Source organism: Barbus barbus, assembly GCF_936440315.1.
Source record: "Barbus barbus genome assembly, chromosome: 43".
Classification (NCBI taxonomy): Eukaryota; Metazoa; Chordata; class Actinopteri; order Cypriniformes; family Cyprinidae; genus Barbus; species Barbus barbus.
The window spans coordinates 4,505,295-4,532,220 of record NC_136721.1 but is presented as its reverse complement, the minus strand read 5'-3'; the positions used below and the strand labels follow the sequence as shown (position 1 = coordinate 4,532,220).

Sequence of the window (26,926 nt, the reverse complement as noted above, 5' to 3'; positions counted from 1 at the left end):
GCTCGTATTAAGATCTCTGAGCTTTTATTTTAGTTCAGATCTCTTCTTAAACTTTAGAGGAGAAACATGTGGTTACTAAATTACTCTTCCCAGGAGAAGAATCTGAAAAGCTGGAGAATTAAAGGGATAGTTCACCCAATTATGAAAATTACTCCATGATTTACTCACCCTTAAGCATCCTAGGTGCATATGACTTTCTTCTTTCAGACGAATACAATCAGATGTATATTAAAAAATATCCTGGCTCTTTCAAGCTTTATAATAGCAGTGAATGGGGGAGATTTTGAAGTCCAAAAAAGTGCATCCATCCATCATAAAAAGCGCTCCACATGGCTCTGGGGGGTTAAAGGGTTAGTTCATCCAAAAATTAAAATTAGTCCATGTTTCACTCACCCTCAAGGCATACTAGGTGTATATGTATAGGCCTTCTGAAGTGAATCGATGCTTTATGTAAAACAACATATCTATATTTAAAACTTTGTAAACCCTAATCTCTAGCTTCCACTAACTGTCGTACACGCATTCATGAGACAGTGGGGTTCCAGTGGATGATGTAGGCCATAGGTGTAGCGTAAGCTCCGGTGAGAAGAGTTTACACTACGCCTACGTCCTACGTCATACACTGGAGCGCCACTCTCTGGTGAACGCGCGTACTACAGTTAGAAGAAGCTGGAGATTACTGTTTATAAAATTTTAAAGTGCCCCTATTATGGGTTATGAAAGGTTCATATTTTGGTTTTGGGATTCCCCAACAACAGGTTGACATGCATGCAAGGTCAAAAAACACTTTAATTTTCTTATAATATGGATTTATTTTTACCTTATTTGCTCAACGAGTCCCAAACGATTCGCTCAACGATTCATTTTTCCAAACCCCTCCTTTGCGTGATGCTAATCTGCGGTGATGGGCCGATTGGTCGATTTCATTTAAAGCACAGCACAGTGCTGCTTTGTGTACAGCCGTTACTGGGGAAACAGCTATTTGTAACCTCCAAAAGCGCCACCTAGTGGCAACTAGTGGGCGGGCAATATGCTAATGTTTCATGTTGACGTCAACATGAAACGGCTTAAGATTTGACTTAAAAACGACTCGTTTCAATGACTTTGCAGGATGTTTAATTCACTTAGAGCTGTGTTACACACTGCATGAAAGGTAATTTTCAAAAATCCATAATAGGGGCACTTTAAATATGGATATTGTTCTAACACAAATGCATTGATTTGCTTCAGAAGGCCTTTTTTTAACCCCGCGGAGCCATGTGGAGTACATTTTATGATGGATGGATGCACTTTTTTGGGCTTCAAAATCTCAACTGCTATTATAAAGCTTGAATGAGAAAGGATATTTTTAATTCTGACTGTATTTGTCTGAAAGAAGAGAGTCATATACACCAAGGATGGCTTGAGAGTGAGTAAATCATAGGGTAATTTAAATTTTTGGGTGAATTGTCTCTTTAATGTCCATTTCATTGCAGTCTAGGAGCAACAATTGAGATATTAAAGGGAATCACACCTCAAGGAAGCATCAAGGACTGTGAGCAGTAAAAAAGAGATAGGGAGAGAGAATAAAACGAAAGTGTAAGTATATGCTTAGCCACGTCCCTTAGAGACTTACCTCTCTTCACCAAGTCCTTTCTTTTTTGAAGAGGCAGAATTTCCTCTCAAAGCTCAACGGCAATTGAAATAAGAGGCTCTATGTGGGGTACCAGGGGGCCTCTGCAGCTTAAGCGGGCCCGTTTGTGCTACTCATAATGGCAACCTCCAACACTTATTACGTTCTTTGCATTGTCTCAGTGCGCACAAGTACTGCGCGCTTTTTAATTGAATTAATCCAAGCCAACCTCTATCAGCAATCAATCGGAGAGAGCGGGGCATTGTGGGATAGGCAGAGAAGTGTGTTTGTGTGCGGTGTTAATTATTGTACAGCATGGAAATGATTAGAGACTGTGAGTGCTTTTATCGCAGTGCTGCTGGTGAGGTGAGGCTTCAATTCCGGTTGTTGCCGCTAGTGGCACAAAAATTACACACTTTACTGCAAAGTGACAAAATAAAACTCTTTTTCTGTCATTTATGCCCATAACCTTTTTTTCACAGGTGGTTGTGTCAACGACAGTGAGCGTAGAAGGACATGTTCTGGCTGTTTCGGACAATATGTTTGTGCACAACAACTCCAAACATGGCAGAAGAGCTCGGCGACTGGACCCTTCAGAGGGAACACCGTCATATCTGGAACATGGTAAGTTACTGCGGATTTAACATCAAGAGCAGACAAATGGGATTGTATATACTTCTTTCTGTTGAATTGGCTGCTAAATAGAATTGGGAAGTCTTATTCATTTTAATGAATCGGACAGTTGATTTGAACGAATTGATTCAAAATACAAAGTCTTTTCGGCCTACTCATCCCATCTCAATTGGTTTGCAACAGGAAGAAACGAAAAATGGCATCAGAAGGAGCAAGATGAGGTTGGCTAGTTTGTGAACAGGGACCCTGACAGATCATGTAGACTCACACTGTATTATACTGTGATGAAATATGCAGTAAGCCTCTGCAAGCCTCTGACAATAACCACACACACAAGTCTACATTTTATTAACAGTGTGTTGATACAAAATCTTAAACTCCATCCAGTATGTGTGAATGAGTTGCTGAGAGATAACGCTTAGCTGTCGGAGCCGTCCGTGAGCTTTGGCCCTTTAAGTCACTTCTCCAGTGGTGCGGAGAGAGTAAAAGATGAAGCAGAGATTAATTAAAGCACTAACCTGTGCCCTCCCTCATTCCTTTAACCCCTCACTCCATCTGCAGAAATTACTTTGGCGGGGTTTAATTGAATGCAGAGGATAAAAATTATGTACAGAGCCAGTTATATTAAATTCAAAAGCACAGATTTTTAAATATGGGACAGCTACTGTGTACTGATTAGCATCCCAAATGAAAATTGACTATGTTTTACTACAAATAAAACCAAAAAACCATGGTTAGTATATAGTTAAAACATGGTCACCACAAATTAACCATGGTTTTGCTTGTTAATTTTCATGAGGGATATTCATGTACTATAGTTTTTATATGTTACTCTAAGGTACTACTGAGAATATAGTACTATTTCTTACATGGAGACTTGATTCCAGTGGAGTTTAAGTTAGCATTTTGCTATCCAGTGGGGTATGTTGTTAGCATGTTGCTAAGCTAATAGTATGATACCCCAAAAGCGTACATAGCACAAATAAATGCAGGGTAAAGAACAATCTCAAACAATTTAATTGCTTTTCAGTATTGAATAAATTATACATTTATGGTCAGCATTTCTTATCCATCATCTTAGATGAAAACTGCTGAACTGCCAATTAAGCTAAGCTAAGTTTAGGTTCCCTATACTCTCACTCGCTATTCCCTACATTGGGCTAATTCACTAAATATGGTCCATTGAATAAGTGAATAAAAACAAGAGATTGCATTCAGAAAATGAGTGGAAATTCATTGTGGATGGGTATTTTCTAGCAGCTAACTGTTGAGCGTACATTGGTTGTACACTGTCGAGGTGCATTATGGGATTGAATGAGTTTACTCAATATTGTCCATTATGGTTTTGGATACCAAGACAAATGGCTGCTGAATACAAACCAAAAATTTTTTTTTTTAAACATTCTGGTGTCCTCTGTGATTGGTCCATCTCTCAAATGTTTATTTTGTCCATTGCTATTTCATTTTGACAGACATGGCAAAAGCATACCGGTGTTATTTAAAAAATGAATGCTTTAATGCACACTGCATATTCTTAGCATTGTCAGTATAAATTCCCCTTGAAATCCTGCTGACGTAATTCAGTGGAAAATCCCACTTTTGATGCCACGTCCATCATATTGGATTACTGACGACTGACACCTCGCTTAAATAATGTATGACAAAAATTGTCTCAGAATGCCATTTCTACCTCATTCGCTAAAGCTCTTAAAAATTCACAAAGTATTCATTTGGATAAGGTGTTTTGATTATCTGTGTTTTATTGCTGTAGATCCTCTTGGTGGAGTTTAGCTTTAGCGTTAGCTTTCCCCGAGCCCATCTGTGCAAGACCAAGCCCACGCTGACGTGCTTTACAAAGACTCTTGAAGTATTTATCTAGACGTCCGACCAATTCAATCAGTGTCCCATTTAGCCTGTCAAGGATTTAGATGTCCAGGGAAATCTGTTGGATCTGGATGGAAGAACAGAACATATGATGTAGTGATTTACGGTCGTGGATGAATATGGTGTGATAAGCTGTGATGGTCTCTTGGGGTCTGTGGCCGCGTGCTGGCGGCATCAAGCGCTATCAGGAGGTCTGTTTGCATTTGGATGAAAGACAGAAAGTACAGATTTACAGTTTGTATTGACAGTAAGCTGTTTTTTTTATTTTGGTTAGGGTTTCAGTTTATTACATTTCAGATGGATACGCTCAGGACATCCGTTCAATCCACAACTTTAATTAGTGGTGCTTGTTATGTTTTAGTTTTTCTGTTTGGCGGCTCAGAAAATGGGTGAAAAGAATACCACAGCCCATTTTTTTCCACTGTTGTTTAGTGCATGTAACTGCTGTTATTTAATTTCATATTGTTTATAAGGTGCAGATTGAATTATGAGAAAAGGGATGATATTAATTGGGCTTATCATGGTTGGGGTTCTAATAGGCCCCAAACTGACCTCAGATCAGGTCTGAAATGTTTCATTAAGACAGCAGCAGTTAGAATAAACTCAATGAGTGCAACTCCAATAACAACAACTGGCTGGATGTATTTATCTCCTGGAGCTGGAGGTTGATGTGTGACCCTAAATACTCCAGCCTACAGCATTAAATGAGTTTATAAGAAAGGGAAAGCAGGAAAAATGGCTCAGCTGAGCGCATCCCAGCGGAAGACGGTCTCTCTGTCCCAGAGCACCAAGCACAAACCCTAGGGACGTGGAAAGGGGATGCAATCGGTCCATGGTGAGCACTAATGTGCTATATTCCTTATGTAGGCATTGATTTTAAATTCACTGTATAGATTCTGTGATTTCAGTTTCTACTTTTAACATGTTTTTAATCAAATTGGCTTCACTCTAAGGACACATATAGGGATATCCTAAAATATATCTGCTTAATTGTCAGTTTCGTTGTGTTTTTGTGCTGTACTGTGTCGATCAAGTGTAATTGCTCAGGTGTGCATTGCCCTGTGTTCGTACCCCTGTCTTTTGCGTTTGTGTTTTGTGTGTGAGACTTTTTACAGTGTAAATTAAACGTGTGTGTTTGTGTGTGTATGTGTGTCAGAGCAGCATGGTGAGCAGATGGCTTAGAGAAAGCCATAGAAAGTTTAATCCTATCAGATGGATTCATGCATCTCCATCTGCTTAATCCAGCTACCATTTCAGCCTCCGCCAAAAACCTCCACTCACGCCAAGATTACTGCCACAGATTGCACCTCATCTTCCCTACTTTACCACCCCACCAAACGCCAAAGTGTGTGTGTATGTCTCATTTCACCCTCCAGGTCTGGATTTCTTTCCTTTCTAGCATCTGACACAAGCATGACATTTAAAAAGAGAAGATTAACATGTGTTTACAGAACATGAGAAGTTGTTCTTTTCAGTAATCTAAAGCTGTTTGTGATTAGGATTTAGGGATGTTTTTTAAATTACAAAAGGGGGGAAGGGCAAATATTGGCTACAGATTAAGCTTTTGACTTTTAAATATGATAGCTTTTTGAAATCTATTAACCAAATGATTGGTATTTCAAAACTGTGGCAAGCCTTTTTATTTGAGAGGCCAGATGTTTTTTAGCGTTTTGGCATTTTTCTATGACAGGACAAGCAGAGATATGACAGGAAGTGAGTGGGAGAGAGAGATGGGAAAGGGAAAGGTCCATGAGGTGGGATTCGAACTCGGGACACCCGAAGCACAACTGCATCATATGTTGGCGCGCTGCCCACAAGGCTATCGGTGCCAACTTTTTTTGAAAGATTTAAAGATAAACTTGAATTTTTTTCCAAATTACAAATGCCTGACATTTATCACTTTAACAGATATAATTATATTATATAATATTAATTAAATAATAGTAAAATTATCTTAATAATTGATAGTTAATTATTGTTATAGTATCAATGATCTTGACATGATCGTTACATGACAAACTGCTAAATAAATTGTTGTGGAAATATTGAAATTTTTTTGAACACCCTTAATTCTATATATAAATTCTACACATCCCTGACCCCTTACTTGTTCATTTTTTTAAATATGTTGGCTAATTTGAGTTTTCTCAAGTAAGTATTCTCAGCTCCACTGGACATATTTGACCACATTTAAAATCCATTCCAGTGGATTTAAAAATAAATTAAAATAAATAAATAAATAAATAAATAAATAGAAAATAAAACACACTTATTTCTGATGTACCTATAAAATCAATTTTTTTTTCTTTTTTTTTCACATCAGTCATTGTTAGCACTTCTTAAAAATGTTTATATATATATATATATATATATATATTTTTTTTTTTTACATTTTTTTTTTATATGATATATATATATATATATATATATATATGACCATATTCAAATCCATTCCAGTGGATTTCAAAATAAATGGAAAATAAAGCACTTTTATTGCTGATTTACCTATAAAATCAATGCTGAAAAAAATAAATTTATTATACTATTTTAGTTTCATTTTTTTTAACATGTTCTATTTATTTCAGCCATCAATCATTGTTAGCACTTCTTAAAAATGTTTATATATATATTTTGTATATTATAAAATATTTATAACATATTTGACCATATTCAAATCCATTCCAGTGGATTTCAAAATAATAAAAAATAAATAAAATACATTTATTACAGATTTACCTATAAAATCAATGCTGAAAAATAACTGATTAATGAAATGTATCATACTTTTTTTTTTTTTTTCTATTTATTTCAGCCATCAATCATTGTTTGTGATTCTCAAAAATTTTTTTGTTGGACCTCGTGTCTGATCATTGAGCAGTGCTGACATGTTTCTCATGTTGCTTGACTCCTCATGTTCACTGTAACAGCTCAGCTTAGCCTAGCAAGGTTACACTATATCATACCCGACTTGCATCTCACAAAGTGTGGATCTAACAGTCACGCTGGCCCATCACAACCCTTCTTCTCTTTATATCTCATTACTGTGAGTGATGCTTTGGCATTTGGGAGCTAAATGCAGGTAAACGCCGGCTGTCTAAATTGCTTTCTTTGCCCCTGCTAGCACGAGACTCTGCGTCTCGGAGGGGAGCAGACAGCTCTAATAAGCAAACTGACCTTTCTCCGTGGTGGTCCCTTTCTCACTCAGCCACTGATCCACGGGCGCCGTGGAGAGCAACAAACAGAACATGCTAAACTAGCCGCTGTACCTCGACGCCCGGTGACAAAAACACGTGTCTCCTACAGCAGGAGGCCTAAGGTCACCTTATTTACACCAAGACATACAACCGCACTTTAATGGTAATGTCTACTCTTAGGATACTTGAAGAACTGAAGCAGTTTGGCTGTGGGTTTTTAACCAAATAACAATTTACGATCTTACTCAAGATCTGCAATTTATATATATTTATTTGATTTATTTAGTCATTTAGCAGACGCTTTTATCCAAAGCGACTTACAAATGAGGACATAAGTAGCATTATTTATTTATGTGTGTGAAATGTCAAGAACATTTCTACCACATTTTACACATATTTTAAAATATAATGACCAACTCTTGATGTAAATTTTGAAGCTTAATTGGAAATTAAATACTGTAAAACTTTACAGTAGACATAGTAGAAATCTTTTTTTAGGTTATTGTAGTTTATATAAAACACAGTAACACTGTATCTTACTTGTTCTGACTATATTAATAACAGTAAATTATGCAGAATTATAAGCAATTAACCCTAACTAAACCCTAATCCTAGTTATATATAAAGTACATGTTCTTAATTAACATTACTCATTGCACGATTGTATAATTACACTGTAACAATGACACCTTAAAAATAGAGTTTAACCAAATATGTAAAAATTTAGATATGTATGATTGATTTTCATACTTAAAGATCAAGAGGCTGGGTCTGGGATGGGGTAAAACAATAAAGCGAATAATAAAACCATGATAATTTCTATGATAGTTCAATGATAGTTTCTAATCATTTTAATGTTGTCTTTAAAAATATGAAATATTTTTTAATAAAAATCAACCATATGGACATTGAAAGTGCAGCATAAAAAGTTGAAGAAACACCCCAAACCAATGTCAAAACTATCCTTAATCACTAAATCAGCCTTGGAATTATGATTTCATCATCAACTGTGACTTATGCCCTAGTAACAAATGGTTTGTACATTAGTACATAGAGGTATTGAGGTTTTTTGCATCTTTCTAGCTATAAAAGAGTAAATCTATTGGCAGTCCTGCCCATAATTTGAGGCAATGTCTCACTGTTCTGCTACAACCCAAGCATTTCCTTACTGTGCCCTCAAAGCATGGATATGCCAGCTTGAGCGTAGAGTTGGACGGGAATTCTTGGTGTAAGTGATCCCTTGTTTTTACGCCTAATGTGTGCTACGAGAGCTGTGAAAACCACCGACACTTTTCCAGAGCCTGTGGTATGGGACTCTTAGTTGAATCCAGCTGTGTGAGCTTTCTTAGTGGCATTTGTGTGTTTTTGGTTTCCTGCTTTGGCCTTGAAATAAGAGACTGAGAGGTGTCAAGACTTCCCTCAGACCCCAGGAAATAAACTGCACTCGAATGGCACCTTTAACCCTGAAATCTGCAACCCTCACACCAATGTTGATCCTGAATGTTAGGAAGTTCTCTACAAAACCTCTAATCATGGACAAGTAATGTAAATATTGGATAACTACACTAAACACAGATGATTAAAGTCGATTTTCATTTTTCTCTTTTCTTTAAATTGGTCCTGTGGCGTTTTTGGAAGTAGCTGCACCTTGTATCAAAGCCATCAGTCCCAGTGAAGGCTGGACAACAGGAGGTGCTACTGTCATCATCATCGGAGACAACTTCTTTGACGGGCTGCAAGTCATCTTCGGGACTATGTTAGTCTGGAGTGAGGTGAGTTTGCAAGTCATATATTGCCATCTGTCCAACTGAACTTTGTTTTTTCTCACTTCTTGTCGCTACAGTGTGATCTCATTAATAATTATAGGTATTTATACATAAAGTGTGGTTCTAGTACATACACACTTTTGTATGTTTGCATTGACAATGAAGCATGCATTATTACTGACAGCATCTTAAACATTGTATGAAAGAGTTTTCAAACTAAAATCATTGTCACCTTAAAATGTAGTTGTCTGTTTCTTAAAATGTATGAACTTGGTTAGGATTGAGATTACACTGTAAAAATAAAAAATCTGTTAAATTTACGGTAAAAAAACGGTAGCCGGAATTATATCATAAAAAATATGGTAACATTTTAGGTTTTATATTTTTAACTTAATGAAATTGCAGTAATTTCATTAACGGGTATATACCAACCTATTGAATTACTGAAATCTGTTTTGAACCTTTTGAAATACACTGATAACCACCAAATGCAGGTGGTGATGAGGAAGTCACATGATGAACCAAAGCCAATCAAAAGCAGCTTTTAAACAATAACATATATAGAAGGTGCACAGTGTCATTCACACAAGCACTAAACACCATCATGGTGAGACTCATTAAAGTGAAATATGCAATAAACATTAATTTAACAACATTAGATGTAACATACAACCCTAATAAACATAACTGATATGAAAAAAAACTAAGAAGAAACATCATTATTTCAAAGAAAAAACATCAAATTCAAACAAAATTTGAACGCAGGGAATTCTGGGAACGTCAGTTTACGTTTTTTTCCCTGTAAATTTTACAGGAACTTACCATTAACAATTTAACAGGTTTTTACTGTAGCATTTTCACAGTTTTTTACCGTTAAAATCATGGTCATTTTTACAATGTAGGTTTGGGACTCAAAAATGTTATGGTAAAACATTTAAGTACTGAAATATACATAAAATAAATACATTAATTCCTAAAGGTTTTATGTTGCTAAAGCTGTGTTTATGTATGAAATTACTAACAAGTCGTAATTATGAGATAAACTAAAATGTCAAAAAATTTGATTAGTCAAAGTTCAAATAGTCTACATTTAGTTTAGTGTAAATTATATTTTAAATACAACATTAATAAAAGTCCTCCAGTGTTGTTAGCTTAATGCAGTTACATCTGTCACCTTTCCCGAAGCTGTCAATGACACCCATTGTCCTATCAGAATACATTAGCGTTGTGCTAGGCCGACATTATGCAGGTGATTAAGTTACTGTGCTTAAGTGATTAAGAAATGTGATACTTTCAATAGCTGCTCAATTGTTTTGACATGTCTTTGTACAAGAAACTGAGCAGCTTGTTTAACGCTGGCTAACTGCTCAATAGTGGCGGGTTTAAAGGTGTTCAAATCAGTGGTGGCGAATCACATACACAAACACACTGATCTGGAGTCCTTCTCACTTCAGACCGACACTCTTCATGAGCACTACTGAGTGTTCATCAAGCACCAACCCTGATACAAATTTCCCACTGCATATTCAGCTAACCTCTTTGATCTGCTGATGCTAAGTGCTAAACGAGCTAATGACTGTGTGTGTGTGTGTGTGTGTGTGATGAACTACATCTGGTACTGATTAAATACACTGTGCTGAAATCTCCCCATAGCAGTTCCTGTGGACCTCATAACCTTGTAACCTTTACCTCCTGACCCCGTGACCCCCGTACACGGGAGGCCCATCAAGAGCCACGTAGTTCCCTTCAGCTGCAGTGCTAGCGGGGATCTGATTACCACAGATAGCATCTAACGAGGGAGGAAGAGAACAAGAGCAGGGGAGGGTCCAAGGAAGATCTGCTTCTTTCATTTCTTCTCCTCCTACCCATTCACCGTCGTTCTCAAATAGCAGCATTCATTAACATTGTGCTTCGAAGACATCCTTTTGTGGACTCCTAAGGGCCCTTGTGTCTTTCTATAGCATGTGCAGTATGTATTGTAGTAGTCAAATGGGCAGTTAGGAACAAATAGCCACTTAGAAATAACTAGAGAGAGTATATACTATGATGACTGTACTGGATTTAGTTTAAACTTCGGTAACACTTTAGATTAGGGAACAAATTCACTATTAACTAAAGCGGGATTTATACTTTCGCCTGGCTTTGCTCCGTGAGCCTTCGCTTATATTTCGATTTAGCTCTAAAATATTTGATAAAGTTCTTTGTTTAATATTTATTTATTTTTTAATAGCACTGGCATTGACAAAACATTTGCATACTTGTCATAAGTGAATAATCTGGAACACTCTAAATAGGCTCAAAACTCTGAGAAACTGCATATACAGTTCATTCCAGAACAGTTCGATATTAGTATGTTGCTAAGCTAACAACATGATACTCTCCCTAGTGAAAATATATATATAAAAAAATTACTAGGATTAATAAGCATAAACCATACATTTTTGTATTTTTATAAATATAAAATTTTAATTAATATCAAATCAAATCAAATCACTTTTATTGTCACATCACCACAGCACGTGTGCCTTCGTGAGTGAAATTCTTGAGAGCGTGCTCCAGACACTGCAAAAACAATTTACATATAGACATTATCATACATACGTACAGACTTATACAGATGACAATGTGTAATATACACATACATATACTCAGTACACACAGTGTACTATTAGACAGACATACAGTTACCGATACACATTATACACAGTATGCAGTACACATTCTACGTTATATACACACAGTAATATGCGAGATGCAGCAGATTATATATAAACCGGATGTGCAAATGTCATGGATGTGCATTGGATGGTATCCAGTGCTGGCAAAAAGATTGTTGTATTTGTGCAGTAGTGTACTGGTAGTCCAGTTTGAACTGTGTGGAATTAAAGTGCAGTGCGTGGTATATTGTAAAGTGGGAGTGTGCTGTAGGGTGTGTTAGTTTTGACTGTTCATTAGCCTTATAGCCTGAGGAAAAAAGCTATCCCTCAGTCGGCTAGTGCGGGATCGGATGCTGCGGAGACGTCTTCCTGAGGGCAGCAGAGAGAGCAGTCTGTGGGACGGGTGGCTGGAGTCACTGATGATCCTCCGAGCTTTCTTTATACACCGCCTGGTGTAGATGTCCTGGAGGGAGGGAAGCTCACCTCCAACAATGTGACGGGCAGTTCGCACGACCCTTTGCAGAGCTTTGCGGTTGCCAGCAGTGCTGTTTCCAAAACCAGGCGGTGATGCAGCCGGTCAGGATGCTCTCCACAGTGCAGGTGTAGAATGATCTGAGGATGCTGGGGCTCATTCCAAACTTCCTCAGCCGTCTCAGGAAGAAGAGGCGTTGGTGTGTCTTCTTCAGCACTGCATCTGTGTGAGCGGACCATGTGAGATCCTCAGTGATGTGAACACCGAGGAATTTGAAGCTGTTTACTCGCTCCACAGGTGTCATGTCGATGGTGATGGGTGTGTGTTCTCTGCTCTGTCTCCTGAAATCCACCACCAGCTCCTTGGTCTTGTCGATGTTGAGTGAGAGGTGGTTCTCTTGACACCATTTAGTCAGGGTTCTCACCTCCTCTCTGTAGGCCGTCTCATCGTTGTCAGTGATCAGGCCTATCACCGTTGTGTCGTCAGCAAATTTGACGATGACGTTGGAGCTGTGTGTTGCTGTACAGTCGTGTGTGTACAGGGAGTACAGGAGTGGGCTGAGGACGCAGCCCTGAGGAGCACCAGTGTTGAGGGTCAGCGGGGATGAAGTGTTGTTGCCCATTCTGACCACCTGACATCTGCCTGTCAGGAAGTCCAGGATCCAGCTGCACAGAGATCCGTTTGACGTATTAGAATGCTACTCTGAATTCAGTCAACATTTCTCTTGACTACTTTTGCCAGTTTGGATTTATTTAAATATTTTTTTTTGGACATTTATTTTTTATTGCATTGGCTAGAATTTGGCCGCAATGAGCTCTCTCAAAAGGAAGCATAACTTTGCTGGCTACATTTTGAACGCTTTTGCATCCGGAGTGCGTCTAATGCCATAAATGCTATCAAGCTAGGAAGTTCACTTGTTTACTGTTTTGAAATTAAGTTTATGACCGTGAGAGACAAATGTTCAAAGATGTTTCAGACAACAGCTCATATGAACCACATGCACATAGACCGTGAGATGCTGAAAGACAGTGTGCTGTTAATTACGTCTCTGAGGAACTCCACCTGTCCTCTTCCAGCCTTCATCTACGCCATCCCTTCACCACCCACCATAAACAGCCTGATACTGATTAGACTAGATTCATACACTCACGTACAAACACACACATGGCACACACACAGTCAGATTGTTTACTGATCAGAACTGGATCAAAGAACATAATCAGCCAGGGCAAATGAACAAACAAAACACAACTAACTTCTGCCAACAAATGCCGCTAGAGTTTTTCTCAGAACTAACTTCACTGTTCTGAGACTTTTTCAATAACTTGTGTCAATGCGATTTTTTAGTGGATTTATGAAATATCTGCCGCCTTTCATGTCACAGCACAGGATAGTCGCTAGTCAAGTGTTTGGGACTGTGCTTGTTGACATTATTTTCCTGAAGCTTCAGAGCTATTAGTCAGTCACAAGGCATTTACGGTTCTAATGATTGGCTCAAAACAACCGAGCTTCAGAACTGAGTGCCCATTGTCAAAGATGGTAGATTTAAAATCTCATACTTCCTGTGCCAGCCAAGCAACTGCCATTGAGGGGAACGGAAGTGCCAATATATTATAGACCTCTGGTATATTATAGATCTAATTGAGTCTAACGTCCTCTTTCTATCTCATTTTCTCCTCACAGCTCATCACACCTCATGCTATCAGAGTTCAGACCCCTCCACGTCACATCCCCGGGGTCGTAGAGGTCACGCTCTCCTATAAGTCCAAACAGTTTTGCAAAGGCACACCAGGAAGATTCATCTACACAGGTAAGCTGTTCATCTTAAAACAAGAAATGGTAACACGTTATTTTATGGTGTCCTTGATACACGTTACATGTACTTAAACCCTAATCCTAACCCTTACCATATAGTAAGTACATTAATGAATTATTCCGTGCTTAAATGTATAATTACACTGTAACAAGGACCCAAGAAAACTTCATTATCATTACAAAAACAGATTGGTCACAGAAGAGGTGTGCTACTGCTTTTTCAAATGTCATTAAAAATTGTTCTTGCTCTGGAGGAGGACCCTAAGTTATATCTAGAGAAAGAATAGACTAGAACCAAACAAACATGCAAATCCAATTTGCGTTTTCTTAAAAAAAAAAAATTAAATCTTACAAGTAATTCTATTATTAAGGTTATATGCTTCAATGCAGTGAACAGTATTTTCCAAATGTATGTACAGGATGCATAAAATACTATTCATATCTCCTAAAAAAAAAAAATCCACTTTTATTTAAAGAGATATGCATAGGGTTTAAACATTTTTTTCTCAATTTTAAGTATATATATATAGAGAGAGAGAGAGATTTTTTGTTGCTGTTGTATAGAATGCATAGAATTATTTGCTATGTGAAGGACTGCTGTTGATTTTTCTCACAAGCACACACACACACAAAACCACGCTCTGTTCAGAAGTACAGCTTTGTTAGCTTAATTACTGTTGATGGAGAAAATATAACAGTTAATGCTCATAAAACCCGTTACAATTAAGGAAGAAAACAAGATGCATTTTATAGGCGACCATATTGAAGCCATTTAAACAGTGAAACAAACTAACAAACTGTGCAGCTTACATGAAACCTTTAATGCATAAATATTCAAACAAACACAAAACTGCCACAGTTAAATTTGGCCTAATAGACTCACATACAAATGACAAAATTACAGATTTCTGTTCTATATACACTGTTGTGCGTGTATGTTTTTACACTGTATTTAACTGTTAGACAAATATTTTAAGAGTTTATTTTACAAAAGTACGCAAGTACAAAAATGCACATTGTTAAAAACAGCCACATACAGTATATATACAAAAAGCTGACCTTTTGTCATCATTTACTCCAGCGTTCATGAGGCAACGCGATTGCACTTTGGTCTTACCGCATACCCCAACCCAATCAATGCCTACTTCTTCCTTGAGGTCAAAGGTCAGCTCACTGCCTAATTTCATGCTTATTTTTTTCTGTTGCTTTTTTTTTTTTTTTACTTCCTTGCTGGCGTTAAATCATCACGCGCACCCACACAAACAAGAGGACACACTTGAAAGTGATTCTAAATCAAAGGCAAATTAAAAGAGAAAAATAGCTGATCTGGTGCACAGATGGATCTTATGAGAGGGCGACCGACTCGTTCCAGTGAGTAAGGGAGAGGGAAACAGTATGTGCGTTCACAGAAGTTAAGTGCCACGATATACATGGTATCAGAGTTGTAGGTGGCAACTAGTGACACTGAAAGGAAGACACAGATGGCAAATTTATTATTTTATTTCTTTCACCCACTGCTGTGAGTATATCAGACGTTTCTCTGAGGCGCCGACAGAAAATCTTTGGAAACAGAAGCAAATGTTGTGAAATTCATGGCTTTGAGTGTAAATATTCAAACTTATAGCTGTGCTACAGGTAGTTTTTGAACTAATCATGTACCTTACTCTTGAAAATGAACTCAAGTTGGCACCTTTCGGGGCATCACCGACGTTAAGCAACTGGCACACAAAGATGGCAGCTGGCATGGGTATTAGAAGTACCCAGAAGACAGCTGGCGATGCTAATCAGTCTCTGTTAGCTGAGGCTGCTAGCAAAGGCTATTTGCATAGAACACTAGCAAACCCTCAGAACTAATTGAATCAATACAGGCAAAGCCACGGACCGCCTCCCACCAAGCTCTGGCCGGGCATTAATCAATGGCTACCTGGAAACTACAACTGAAGTTGGAATCCAAAAATGGCTAAATCAGTCAACCACAACAAGAACATAAGTTGAACATAAGGTCTTGCAGACGATGACACAAGAAAGTCTATGTTTTTGGCCTGTGCTTTACACAAAAATACAGGTCGAGTTTAGTTTTAGATTTTTTGTAGCACAATAAAGTTACAAAACAGAACACATTCTTTCATTAAACAGCTAGATGAAGTACAGCAGAATTAAAAAGAAGTATATAGACATATTGTTTTCTTACAACAATACACCTGATAGTGTTCCAGTCAGCTAAAAACGCTGCTTGAACCACTTATGGTGGTTCATATCCAGTTTAAACGGGTCTAGCTGATTTCCCACCCTGGTTAGCTGGTGTTCTGCTTGTTTAACTAGTCTCCTAGCCTTTTTAGCTGTCCAAAACACTTCTAAAACCATCATATCAGACTAAGAATGTGTAATATATCATTACAATACATTTATACTAATTTCCCATTTTTACATTTAGATTACCAATAATATAATAACACTGTTAAATGCTAAATATATTATCTCTAAATAATTTTTCATCTTTAATGTAATTTTTTTTATATTAGTGCTGTGATGACTAAATTCTAGTATATCATTTTAATATTGACCTTAACATGAAAATAATTATTAGTATTGGCCAGAATTTTAAGGCAGCGGCTATTTGCATTCAATTAGATGTTATTTCCACAAAATGAAAATAGCATATTTTCTATGCTAATTACACTGTTCATGTAGTGCACATAGCTATAGATTCTATTTACACAATGTTAGGTTTTTCTGCTATTTATACAACATTTTAAAACAGTATGCAATAATAACGTACAGAGTGTAAATTATATTTTTAATTCAAATTATTAAATGGATGCCACCTTATTGGTGTAATAAAGCTCTCCCTACACCTATTCTTCCCCATATTTTATTTTCAACTTTTTGATTATGTCTATTTTTATGCTTTTCCAATGTGATCTAAGATTTTAAAGGGGAGGAAAAAAGTTCGGCAAAAGACTATCAAAAAGACTACGATACGCAATTCGCCATCTACGCCACTGAACTGTTGTTAGATGATCATCTTTTGTAGAGTTGACTCAATCTCAATCACATGTTGGTGGGACGAGTTAGTGTAAATAGCTTCTGCCAACAAGGCAGGCTATTTTCTTCTTAGTGTAAATAGACACTCCAGAACTTTAATATCTCTCTGCATCCCTATACCTGACAGCTAAGACCAGCAAACCACTTTAGTCTGGTTTAAGCTAGTTTTTTCAGCAGGGTTGTCTGTTTCTCTGTCTGTGTGTCTTTCTCTCATCCTGGTGTTTCTGTTGTACTGGACAGCATAAACAGATCCCTGGGGACAAACTAATACATCTCATATAATTGACAGTGTAGGTTCTATGTCACTTCTAAAACTGAATGTCAGCGGCGTGTGTTTGTTAGGAGGAAGTGCAAAGTGCCAATCGATAAACCATTGGAGCAACATAGACAAATCCTGCCCATGGAACTGCTGTAGCATTCACAAGAGTCGCAGGGAAACAGATCTGATGTGTTTTTCATTCTGTTCACAATTCCACTTTATTTCATTTTAGAATTTTGAGATTGATATTTCCTATATTTGTTTTATCCCTTATGTAACATTGTAACATTATGTAATGTAACAGTGATGCCAAATCACTCTTTCCTTTAAAGTTGTCATAAAAAAACATTCATAACCTATTTTTACCTATATTTCCAATGTGAAAAACAATTTAAGAATTGATTAAAAAGTAGGTGGTTGGTGGGAAGGGTTTGAATGTGATTGGTTACAACATTTAAGCAAAATGCAACTTGTTACATTTTAATGGAAGATATTCTTTGGAACAACAAATGATTATAATACATGTAAATTAAAATAGATTTTTATTATTATATTGTTATGTAATTTGATTATACTAATATATTTCAGTTTTTTAATTAGATTTAAATTTTATTTAAATAGATGGTCCATCTATTGGTCCATTTCTATGACATGTTGATATTGCTTTCTGATATAGCTGAAAATTCTACTAGCATCCCATAAAACTGCACTATGGGAAGTATAGTAGAAAACAGAATGGAAGTTTCATTGGTGACTCAAAGCATGAGTTCTTTTTTTTTACACTCATTTTAACCAAACATCGCCTCTTAATAGCAAAGCACTTTTTCTGCTAGCATTACTGCTTGCTAAACAGGCAGTAATTGGTGACGTTAAAAATTCTGCAGGATCTATTGCTGCCAACTTAATGCGTTATTGTCGGAAGGGACGAGCACCTCCAATTAGATTACAGGCAATTCCAGGTCACTGCAAGATCGGACTGCAGCAGTCACAACGGCTAGTAGTGCTGTAGATGAATCACACACCAACACACACACTGCTAACAAGACCCCAAAGGACGACTTTTGAGGCTTTATTATATAACACAGCCTCAGTGAAAACAAGAGCACAATGGAAATACGCTATTAGTCAGCACACCAAGCAGAAAAAACACAAGAGTGGTTTTGGGTTTCTCAAAGTAATGAGAAAAGCTGCTCTAGTCTAAAAACGACACACTGCATGTTATATATTTGTGTATAGTTCTCTCATGTAAAGAAACATTTCCTTCATTCTGTAAAGAAAGTGTACTTCAAACCCAGCTCCTCCTCTATACCTGCCTCCAACATCTCTTTTACCACCAGTTGTTTTGTATCATAAAGATGCAACATTGGAAAGAAAAGAAAGTGTGGTAGAATAAGAGAGGGGGGAAAGACAAGAATAAGATTGTTCTCTATTGATCTTAAAGTGGTGTGGCTTGGAAAAAATAACTCATCTATAATAAGGGGGGAAGAATGAAGCAATAATTCAGAGGTATTGAACGCTCCACTGCCGTGGGTATTGATCCCCCAGAGCTCGTACCTGAAGGGGGGGAAATACATGCGCCCTCTGGGATGAAGGAGGAGGGAAGTGGTGACATTCCCTTGCTCATTACTGCAGTACTATAGCAGGAAAAGGATAGGAGTTTTAGTTAAAGATGATCCATACAGTCATAGTGCTGTCAGAGCCACTTGTTCCAAGAATACATTTGGTATTGTTATTGATTTGCGTGGATAACTTTCAATTCGATACTGTTTTGTCTGATTCAGTTCGGATTTGATTCAAACGTTCATGAAAAACATTGTTTTAGTGAAAGACAACTCCAGACTAGAGCACTGGAACAGCCAGTTCTAGAATCAATTCTGTTGTAGATTCAATTCATTTTGTTCAATCCAGATCGGTGCATTTGGGTGAATGTTTTAGGGATCTACCATGTTAGTGCTGCTAGAGCTCCTGGTGCGGTGGTTCTTGAACAGAATTGATTTTGTTATGCATTTGATTAATTTGATTCGATAACGTCTAATTTTCTTTTATTTAGCTAGATTCAGTTTGTTTGAATTCGATTCAAAAACGGGTTTTAGAATAGAATCAATTATAGATCTGATTAATTCACTTTGACTCAATATTGAATTAGATTTTGTTTTGATTCGATTCAAACATTGGTTCTACAATACAATTGATTCGGTTATATATTTGATTCCTTAATTCAATTTGCTTTATTTGATGTGTTCAATTAGATTATATTTATTATTTTATGTAAAAAATGTTATAAAACGAAACTTAAAGGCATAGTTCACCCCAAAATGAAAATTCTGTCATGAATTACTCACCTACATGTTTTTTTCCAAACCCGTAAGACCTTTGTTCATCTTCGGAACACAAATGAAGATATTTTTGATGAAATCCAAGAGATTTCTGACCCTCCACAGACATCTTAATTTGTGTTCCGAAGGCAGAATGACTTATGAATGAATCCTTTTAGGGTGAACTGTCCCTTTAACATGGGAAGTAAGGCAATGACTCAATGGACAAACAAGCAATTCTCAATTCATTCACCAATCACTTTTAAGGTCTATAGAATCAATGAATCTAATGAATCTATTGGATTTTGTGTGGGTTTGGCTCGGCTGTAGAGTTGAGTGTATGTGCAATAGGCAATTACGTACCCAACTACTACCCATCACGCCACTTTACTCTTTTCAAATTAAAAGAGGACTTACCTCATGCTTCCCTGTCTCCTCTTTCCACACTATCCCTCTACTCACAACATTCCCTCCTCCAGGTCATTATAGTGAAATATGATGAGGCCTGGATCTGCCCTCATGAAATTTCAATAAGAATTGATCTTTGTGATTGCAAGAGATTCTTCTCAGAGAGCGAGGGATGGAAATAAGTGACACGCACAGGGTGGGGGTATATTTTCTCATTAATTTATTGTCAATGATGTTCTAGTCATATCAGTGTGACAGTATCAACCAATCGTTTTGTACTGACAGCTCACAGACGTTGCGGCAGTGGCACTATTCATCGATCCTGCTTTTTCTTTATGGACATTAGTAGATAATGTTTGCACACGCTCAAAATATTCTGTTTAGTTTGGTTAACATCCAAATTTCTTACAAATCCATTAGGTTCAAATACATTAGACCAGGTAGAACTGTCATAGGCCTATGGATTTCCAGTATCATAACAATATATGATATGTACTACGGCAGATGCGTTGGATTGTTTGCCATCACCACCATGCAAGCACGTTCAAACTGATATTTTTTTTTACAACTCCCCTCATTTTGGGCCGCTAAATTAGCTAGAAGCATAGTTAGATACTTCTCTCACTTAGGCTATTTTTGGCTATTTAACCACTAAAGCTACCAAGGGAGAGCTATAAACCAACATCCCTGTGCAAATTGATGCCATGTGGTATTAATACGAGGAAAACAATAAAACAGTTTGAAGAAGTGGAGTTAGGCCAAGCTATAAATACTTTCTGTGTGGTTAGCGCTTGTTTTGCATGTAGTGAATACTGCACTCGGTTACAGTGAAAAGTTCGGCCAACAACAATCCCACTTCCCCATTTTGGGAAGATAACTTTTCGTACAGTAGAGATATTTAAATAGTTGAAGTGCTTCATTCTCTTTGTGAGAACTTCATTCTCTCGAGTTTGTCCCTTTTTAGACCCTTGAAGGATTATTTCCTCTATAGAAATTGACTTCATATGTCTCAATGCCCTTGATATCTCTGTATTCTTTTAAGTGAGGGCTAGAGGATGTGGTGACCAAATCAAAAAAGTATATCAAATTGGAAACTCATATTCTTTTAAGGGACACAGTGACCCGCAGTATTAGCCTGTGTTGAAAGTGGACAAAAGGTTCTTTCATAAGAAATAGCTTCTTCAAAGTTTGGACTAGGGTTATTATTTTTTACAGTTTTGGAACGTGACTCAAGAAATATTATGGTTTAAGAACACACGATTGGCTATGTATGTATGTATTTATTTATTTATTTGCAGTTTTTATTTATTACATGCATTACTTCATACATATTAGCATACAATTATTTGTATTTATTTATTTTAATGAACAGGCACACAGTGGCCCCACAGGTTTGAAAGTTACACTTAAAAATGCATGATATTTATTTATTTAATGCAATATTTGATGAATAAGTGTTATAAGAAGTTTTATTATATAATAACATATAATATATACATTATGAAAAAAATTGAATAAATTTTTATTAATTCAATTATTAATACGTATGAATCAATAACAGTCATTGTTGTTGTTTTTTTATTTATTACATGTATATTTTGCTGCATATTATCATATATTTAATAAAGTATTTAACAAATATGTTATATAATATAAAATGTAATATGTTGTGATTGAAGTCATTGTTGCTATTGTTTATTTAATTTATTACAAAATTATTAATATTCTATTATATTATTCTTATCTACTGTGGCTGGTTGTTAATGTACATTAAATCACAAATGCATTGCTTGATGTTTCTAACTCTTTTGGTGTAGTGGCCCACAAAAAGCATTTGAATACCCAACAAATCACACTTTAAAATGCATGAATGGCATTAGATTAGATGCAAAATATTATTTCATTGAGATTGGTACCAAGATACATTTTATTCAATTCATTAAGACAATTCTTAGTGAACAACAAATGCTAATGTTTTATCTTTCCCCACACGTCTTGAGAAGCCATTTGTCCCTGCTCCTCTCTCTCTCTCTCTCTGTCGACCTCTGGATCCCTCGGTAAGTGAATGTTTTCCCCAGGCTGAGTGAGAGGATTGGATACAATGTAGAAATCAATGGCAATAAGAGAGGAGTGAAGTACTCCTGACACATACAAGCATGTGAATGTGTTTGGGAGCACACTGACTCATCCATCTCCATATCACTTTATTAACAGATGCCCCGCACACAGAAATACACACGCCAGCTTTCTTTCTCCTTCATCTAGACAGGTTTTTAGATTAATTAGAAATTATCAACCAACATTTCCAAGGAACTGTATAATGAAAGGTCATTTATTGCTGTAATAACTGTGAATAGCATCACTTATGCGGTCATTAACCTATATGTTCTTAATTGCCAGGCACTAACTTCAATATAACTTAAACAGAATTTACAGTATCTTAACCATCTGCTCCAACCGACAGGAAAGTACCTACATTTCATGCCCCAGCAGCCCCTAACACTCCCTCACACTCAAACGGCCCAAACCACTCTCTCTTTCTCTCTTCCTCTTTTCTCTCTTTCTTCTCACACATCCATCCTTCAACAGCCTTGGGACCAGACACTCATATGACATGTTATTTATGAACATTTTGCAATACATACATATTTTGGATGCCATTTTTGGATCCCATGAACACTGAACCACATGCTAACCAAAACACAGAGGGCAGCGAACAACTTGGCACCTGTAAAACACAAGCTGTTATGAATACAAGATGAATATAGAACGACTCCTGTAACGTCTTTCATGTAATGTTAAATGCTTTGCATAATGAAAAAGTAAGTTTTGCTATTTATTTATTAGATTTAATAAAGAATTTAAGATATAATTTAATTAATAATAATATAATTTGACGTTTATTAATATAATATAATAAATATTAATATTATGAATTAATGATAATTATTTTATCCTTGTTTATTTTTTTATTTTTTTTATAATTAATATATTTGAATTGATTTAATTAATATCATTTAATAAATGTTATCATATTACAAAATGTGTTATAATATAATATAATATTTGGTTATACAGGTGCATCTGAATAAATTAGAACGTCATGGAAAAGTTAATTTATTTCAGTAATTCAACTCAAATGGTGAAACTCGTGTATTAATTAAATCCAATGCACACAGACTGAAGTAGTTTAAGTCTTTGGTTCTTTTAATTGTGATGATTTAGGCTCGCATTTAACAAAAACCCACCAATTCAATCTCAACAAATTAGAATACTTCATAAGACCAATAAAAAAACATTTCTAGTTAATTGTTGGCTTTCTGGAAAGTATGTTCATTTACTGTATATGTACTCAATACTTGGTAGGGGCTCCATTTGCTTTAATTACTGCCTCAATTCAGCGTGGCATGGAGTTGATCAGTTTGTGGCACTGCTGAGGTGTAATGGAAGCCCAGGTTGCTTTGATAGCGGCCTTCAGGTCATTTGCATTGTTGGGTCTGGTGTCTCTCATCTTCCTCTTGACAATACCCCATAGATTCTCTATGGGGTTCAGGTCAGGCGAGTTTGCTGGCCAATCAAGCACAGTAACACCATGGTCATTGAACCAGCTTTTGGTACCTTTGGCAGTGTGGGCAGGTGCCAAGTCCTGCTGGAAAATGAAATCAGCATCGCCATAAAGCTTGTCAGCAGAAGGAAGCATGAAGTGCTCTAAAATTTCCTGGTAGATGGCTGCGTTGACTGTGGACTTCAGAAAACACACCAGCAGATGACATGGCAGCCCAAATCATCACTGACTGTGGAAACTTCACACTAGACTTCAAGCAACATGGATTCTGTGCCTCTCCTCTCTTCCTCCAGACTCTGGGACCTTGATTTCCGAATGAAATACAAAATTTACTTTCATCTGAAAATAGGACTTTGGACCACTGAGCAAAAAGTCCAGTTCTTTTTCTCCACAGCCCAGGTAAGACGCTTCTGACGTTGTCTCTGGTTCAGAAGTGGCTTGGTAGCCCTTTTCCTGAAGACGTCTGAGCGTGGTGACTCTTGATGCACTGACTCCAGCTTCAGTCCACTCCTTGTGAAGCTCTCCCAAGTGTTTGAATCAGCTTTGCTTGACAGTATTCTCAAACTTGTGGTCATCCCTGTTGATTGTTCACCTTTTCCTACCCAAATTCTTCCTTCCAGTTAACTTTGCATTTAATATGCTTTGATACAGCACTCTGTAAACAGCCACCCCTTTCAGTAATGACTCTCTGTGACTTACCCTCTTTGTGGAGGGCGTCAATGTTCATCTTCTGGATCATTGCCAAGTCAGCAGTCTTCCCCATTATTGTGGTTTCAAAGAAGAAGAGATACCCAGAATTTATACTGTATGGATGGTCATTAATTGAAACTCAAATGTAAATATTATAATATTTAGAGTTACTGATTTTTTACTTTCATCAGCTGTAAGCTTTAATCATCAAAATTAAAACAAAAAAAACTTTTGAAATGTTTTAGTTTACATGCAATGAATCTAAAATATATGAAAGTTTCACTTTTTGAAATAACTTACAAGAAAAAATTAACTTTTTCACGACATTCTAATTTATTGAGATGCACCTGTTTTTTATTATACTTATGTTACATCTGTGCGTGTGTGTGTGTGCATGTTTTTGTGACAAATGAGGACATCAATTTGTATAATGACACAGGTATGACACAGGTATTACAAGGTGAAGGTGACTTTTCAGGACATTGACCCATGTCCCCACTTTTCAAAACACTTATAAATCATACAGAGTTTTTTGGGGGGAAAATACAGTTTGTACAGTATAAAAACCATTACACCTCTGGGATGTCCCCACTTTTCACAAAAAATAAACGTGTGTGTGTATAAAATGTGTTTATTTATTATTTATCTTAAATGTATGTGTATGTGTATATATATATATATATATATATATATATATATATATATATATATATATATATATATATATATATATATATATATATACAATATATATGTGTATATATATATATATATATATATATATATATATATATATATATATATTGTATGTATATATATATATATAAAAAATGTTCTGCCTCTTTAGAAAATGTAGTTTGTCTAAGCTGGTTAGAACTGTCTTGAATGCTAATGCCATTAGGAGTTTTTGTTTGGTCCCCTACTTTTAAGCAGGCTCTCAAAACTGTGGCACTTTACAAACAAAGTGCCATCATGAACAGATCTTCTACATCCATTTTCTGTCCATTACAGGAGCAATTGGTGTCAGATAGCTTGTTAATATCTCTCCTGTCCTCCATCTCATCCCTCGCTCAGATTGAGTGACAGGCTTTCGTGTTTTTGACAACATAAAGACTTTATGCAAAGTAATTGCTGCGTGCAACGTAAAACATAAGCGTCCTGCGATTATTACACGCTATACGCGCTTGCTGCACTTAACATGGGCATAAGAATTCCCAACCATTTTAAATGGCTTCCATTAGAACTGTTGTATATATTATTATTGCACTTTTTCTGAGGAGTTATTATTGGAGTGAATTTTGTGTATATTTAGGAAAAAAAAGATAATGCATCAACTAAATGTCCATGTTCACATTTGTTTAAAAAAATATGCATAGCTTTTTATTCTTTTGCAACACATTAAAAGGAAAAAAATCTAACCAGTCTTCTAAAATTACATCAAAAATTATGGATTTGTCTCTTTTGTTTGTGTCCACAGCTCTGAATGAACCCACCATAGACTACGGTTTTCAGCGGTTACAGAAGGTGATACCTCGGCATCCAGGAGACCCTGAACGCTTGCCAAAGGTGCGAATTCGAATTTCCACTATTTCAAACAAAACAGCGTTAATAGGGTCAAAATGAGTTAAAGAAGCATCAACGGAAATGTGCTTTTGAAATGGACTGAAGTGAACATGTCAAAATATTTTTATTTTATGTAAGTTTATATATTTATTTAATATATTATCATTGTATATAGTTTATTTGAATCTCTGTTTTATATATAAAATATATAACTGATTAATGTTTGGAGGCTTAATTGCATAACTCCGTTGAACTAACAGGTTTATCAAGAATGCATGTTGTGTGGGCTGAATCATGAATCATTATACAGCTGTATGCATTTCGTCTGACATTCCTCTATCACTATTAAGTGCTTCCAGATCCTCTTTCCTTGATTTAGAAAGAGTGCTACAGCATTAGCTTATAACATCAAAGTAATGAGTCTCACTTATGAAGGACTGAGATGGCGGGCCGGCCTCTGCTATGTCATCATTGTCTTGGTGATGAAACTCATATGGTAATAATTCTGCTTGTATGAACATTAGAGTCTGTTGCAAAAGGACAGAAAGAGTTGCATCATGAAAAAAAATGTTGCTGTTTTACTTCTACATGCATACAGAGCCATGTTTGCATGTGCTGTGTTTATTGTTAATGGATCATCTGAGTGTAACAAGTACTCTATATAGTGTGTCATCTGTTTTTCGGTTTGGGCCAATTTGGTCTCAATGAAACTGTGTTTTTCAACTGTGTAAATACTCAAAATAAGCTGGCATCACAGAAGGAGGAGGTATTTGGTTTGCATTTGTTGTGCTGGAGCTCTAGAAATATGATATAAAGCATTCTTTGTTCAATCACTGTGATACATAGTTCAAATCTCAGTTATACCGGGACTAGGTCAGGTGTCAGAAAACACTGGCTCAGATTTCGTCAAGTACAACGTGTTCCTGGATCAACTTTCTTCTTGGTTCTGGAGCAACAATCCTATCAACAAATAGACTGCCGCTTAGGCCTGAGGTTTGGGACCAAAGCAACATTCTGGCATTTTGATTTACGTCTTATAATATAATAT

At 36.5% G+C, this 26,926-nt stretch overlaps 1 protein-coding gene across 3 annotated transcripts in view; it reads left to right on the top strand.

Annotated features, from left to right (window-relative positions):
• LOC306862115 (transcription factor COE1-A-like) overlaps positions 1 to 26,926 on the top strand; it is a 130,035-nt gene that overhangs the window by 82,743 nt on the left and 20,366 nt on the right. For all 3 annotated transcript variants that reach the window (XM_079404755.1, XM_079404753.1, XM_079404754.1), the window contains exons 8-11: positions 2,095 to 2,236; positions 8,965 to 9,095; positions 13,902 to 14,028; positions 25,793 to 25,881. In XM_079404755.1, the coding sequence (XP_079260881.1) occupies positions 2,095 to 2,236; positions 8,965 to 9,095; positions 13,902 to 14,028; positions 25,793 to 25,881 (489 nt within the window). The remainder of the gene's footprint in view (positions 1 to 2,094; positions 2,237 to 8,964; positions 9,096 to 13,901; positions 14,029 to 25,792; positions 25,882 to 26,926) is intronic.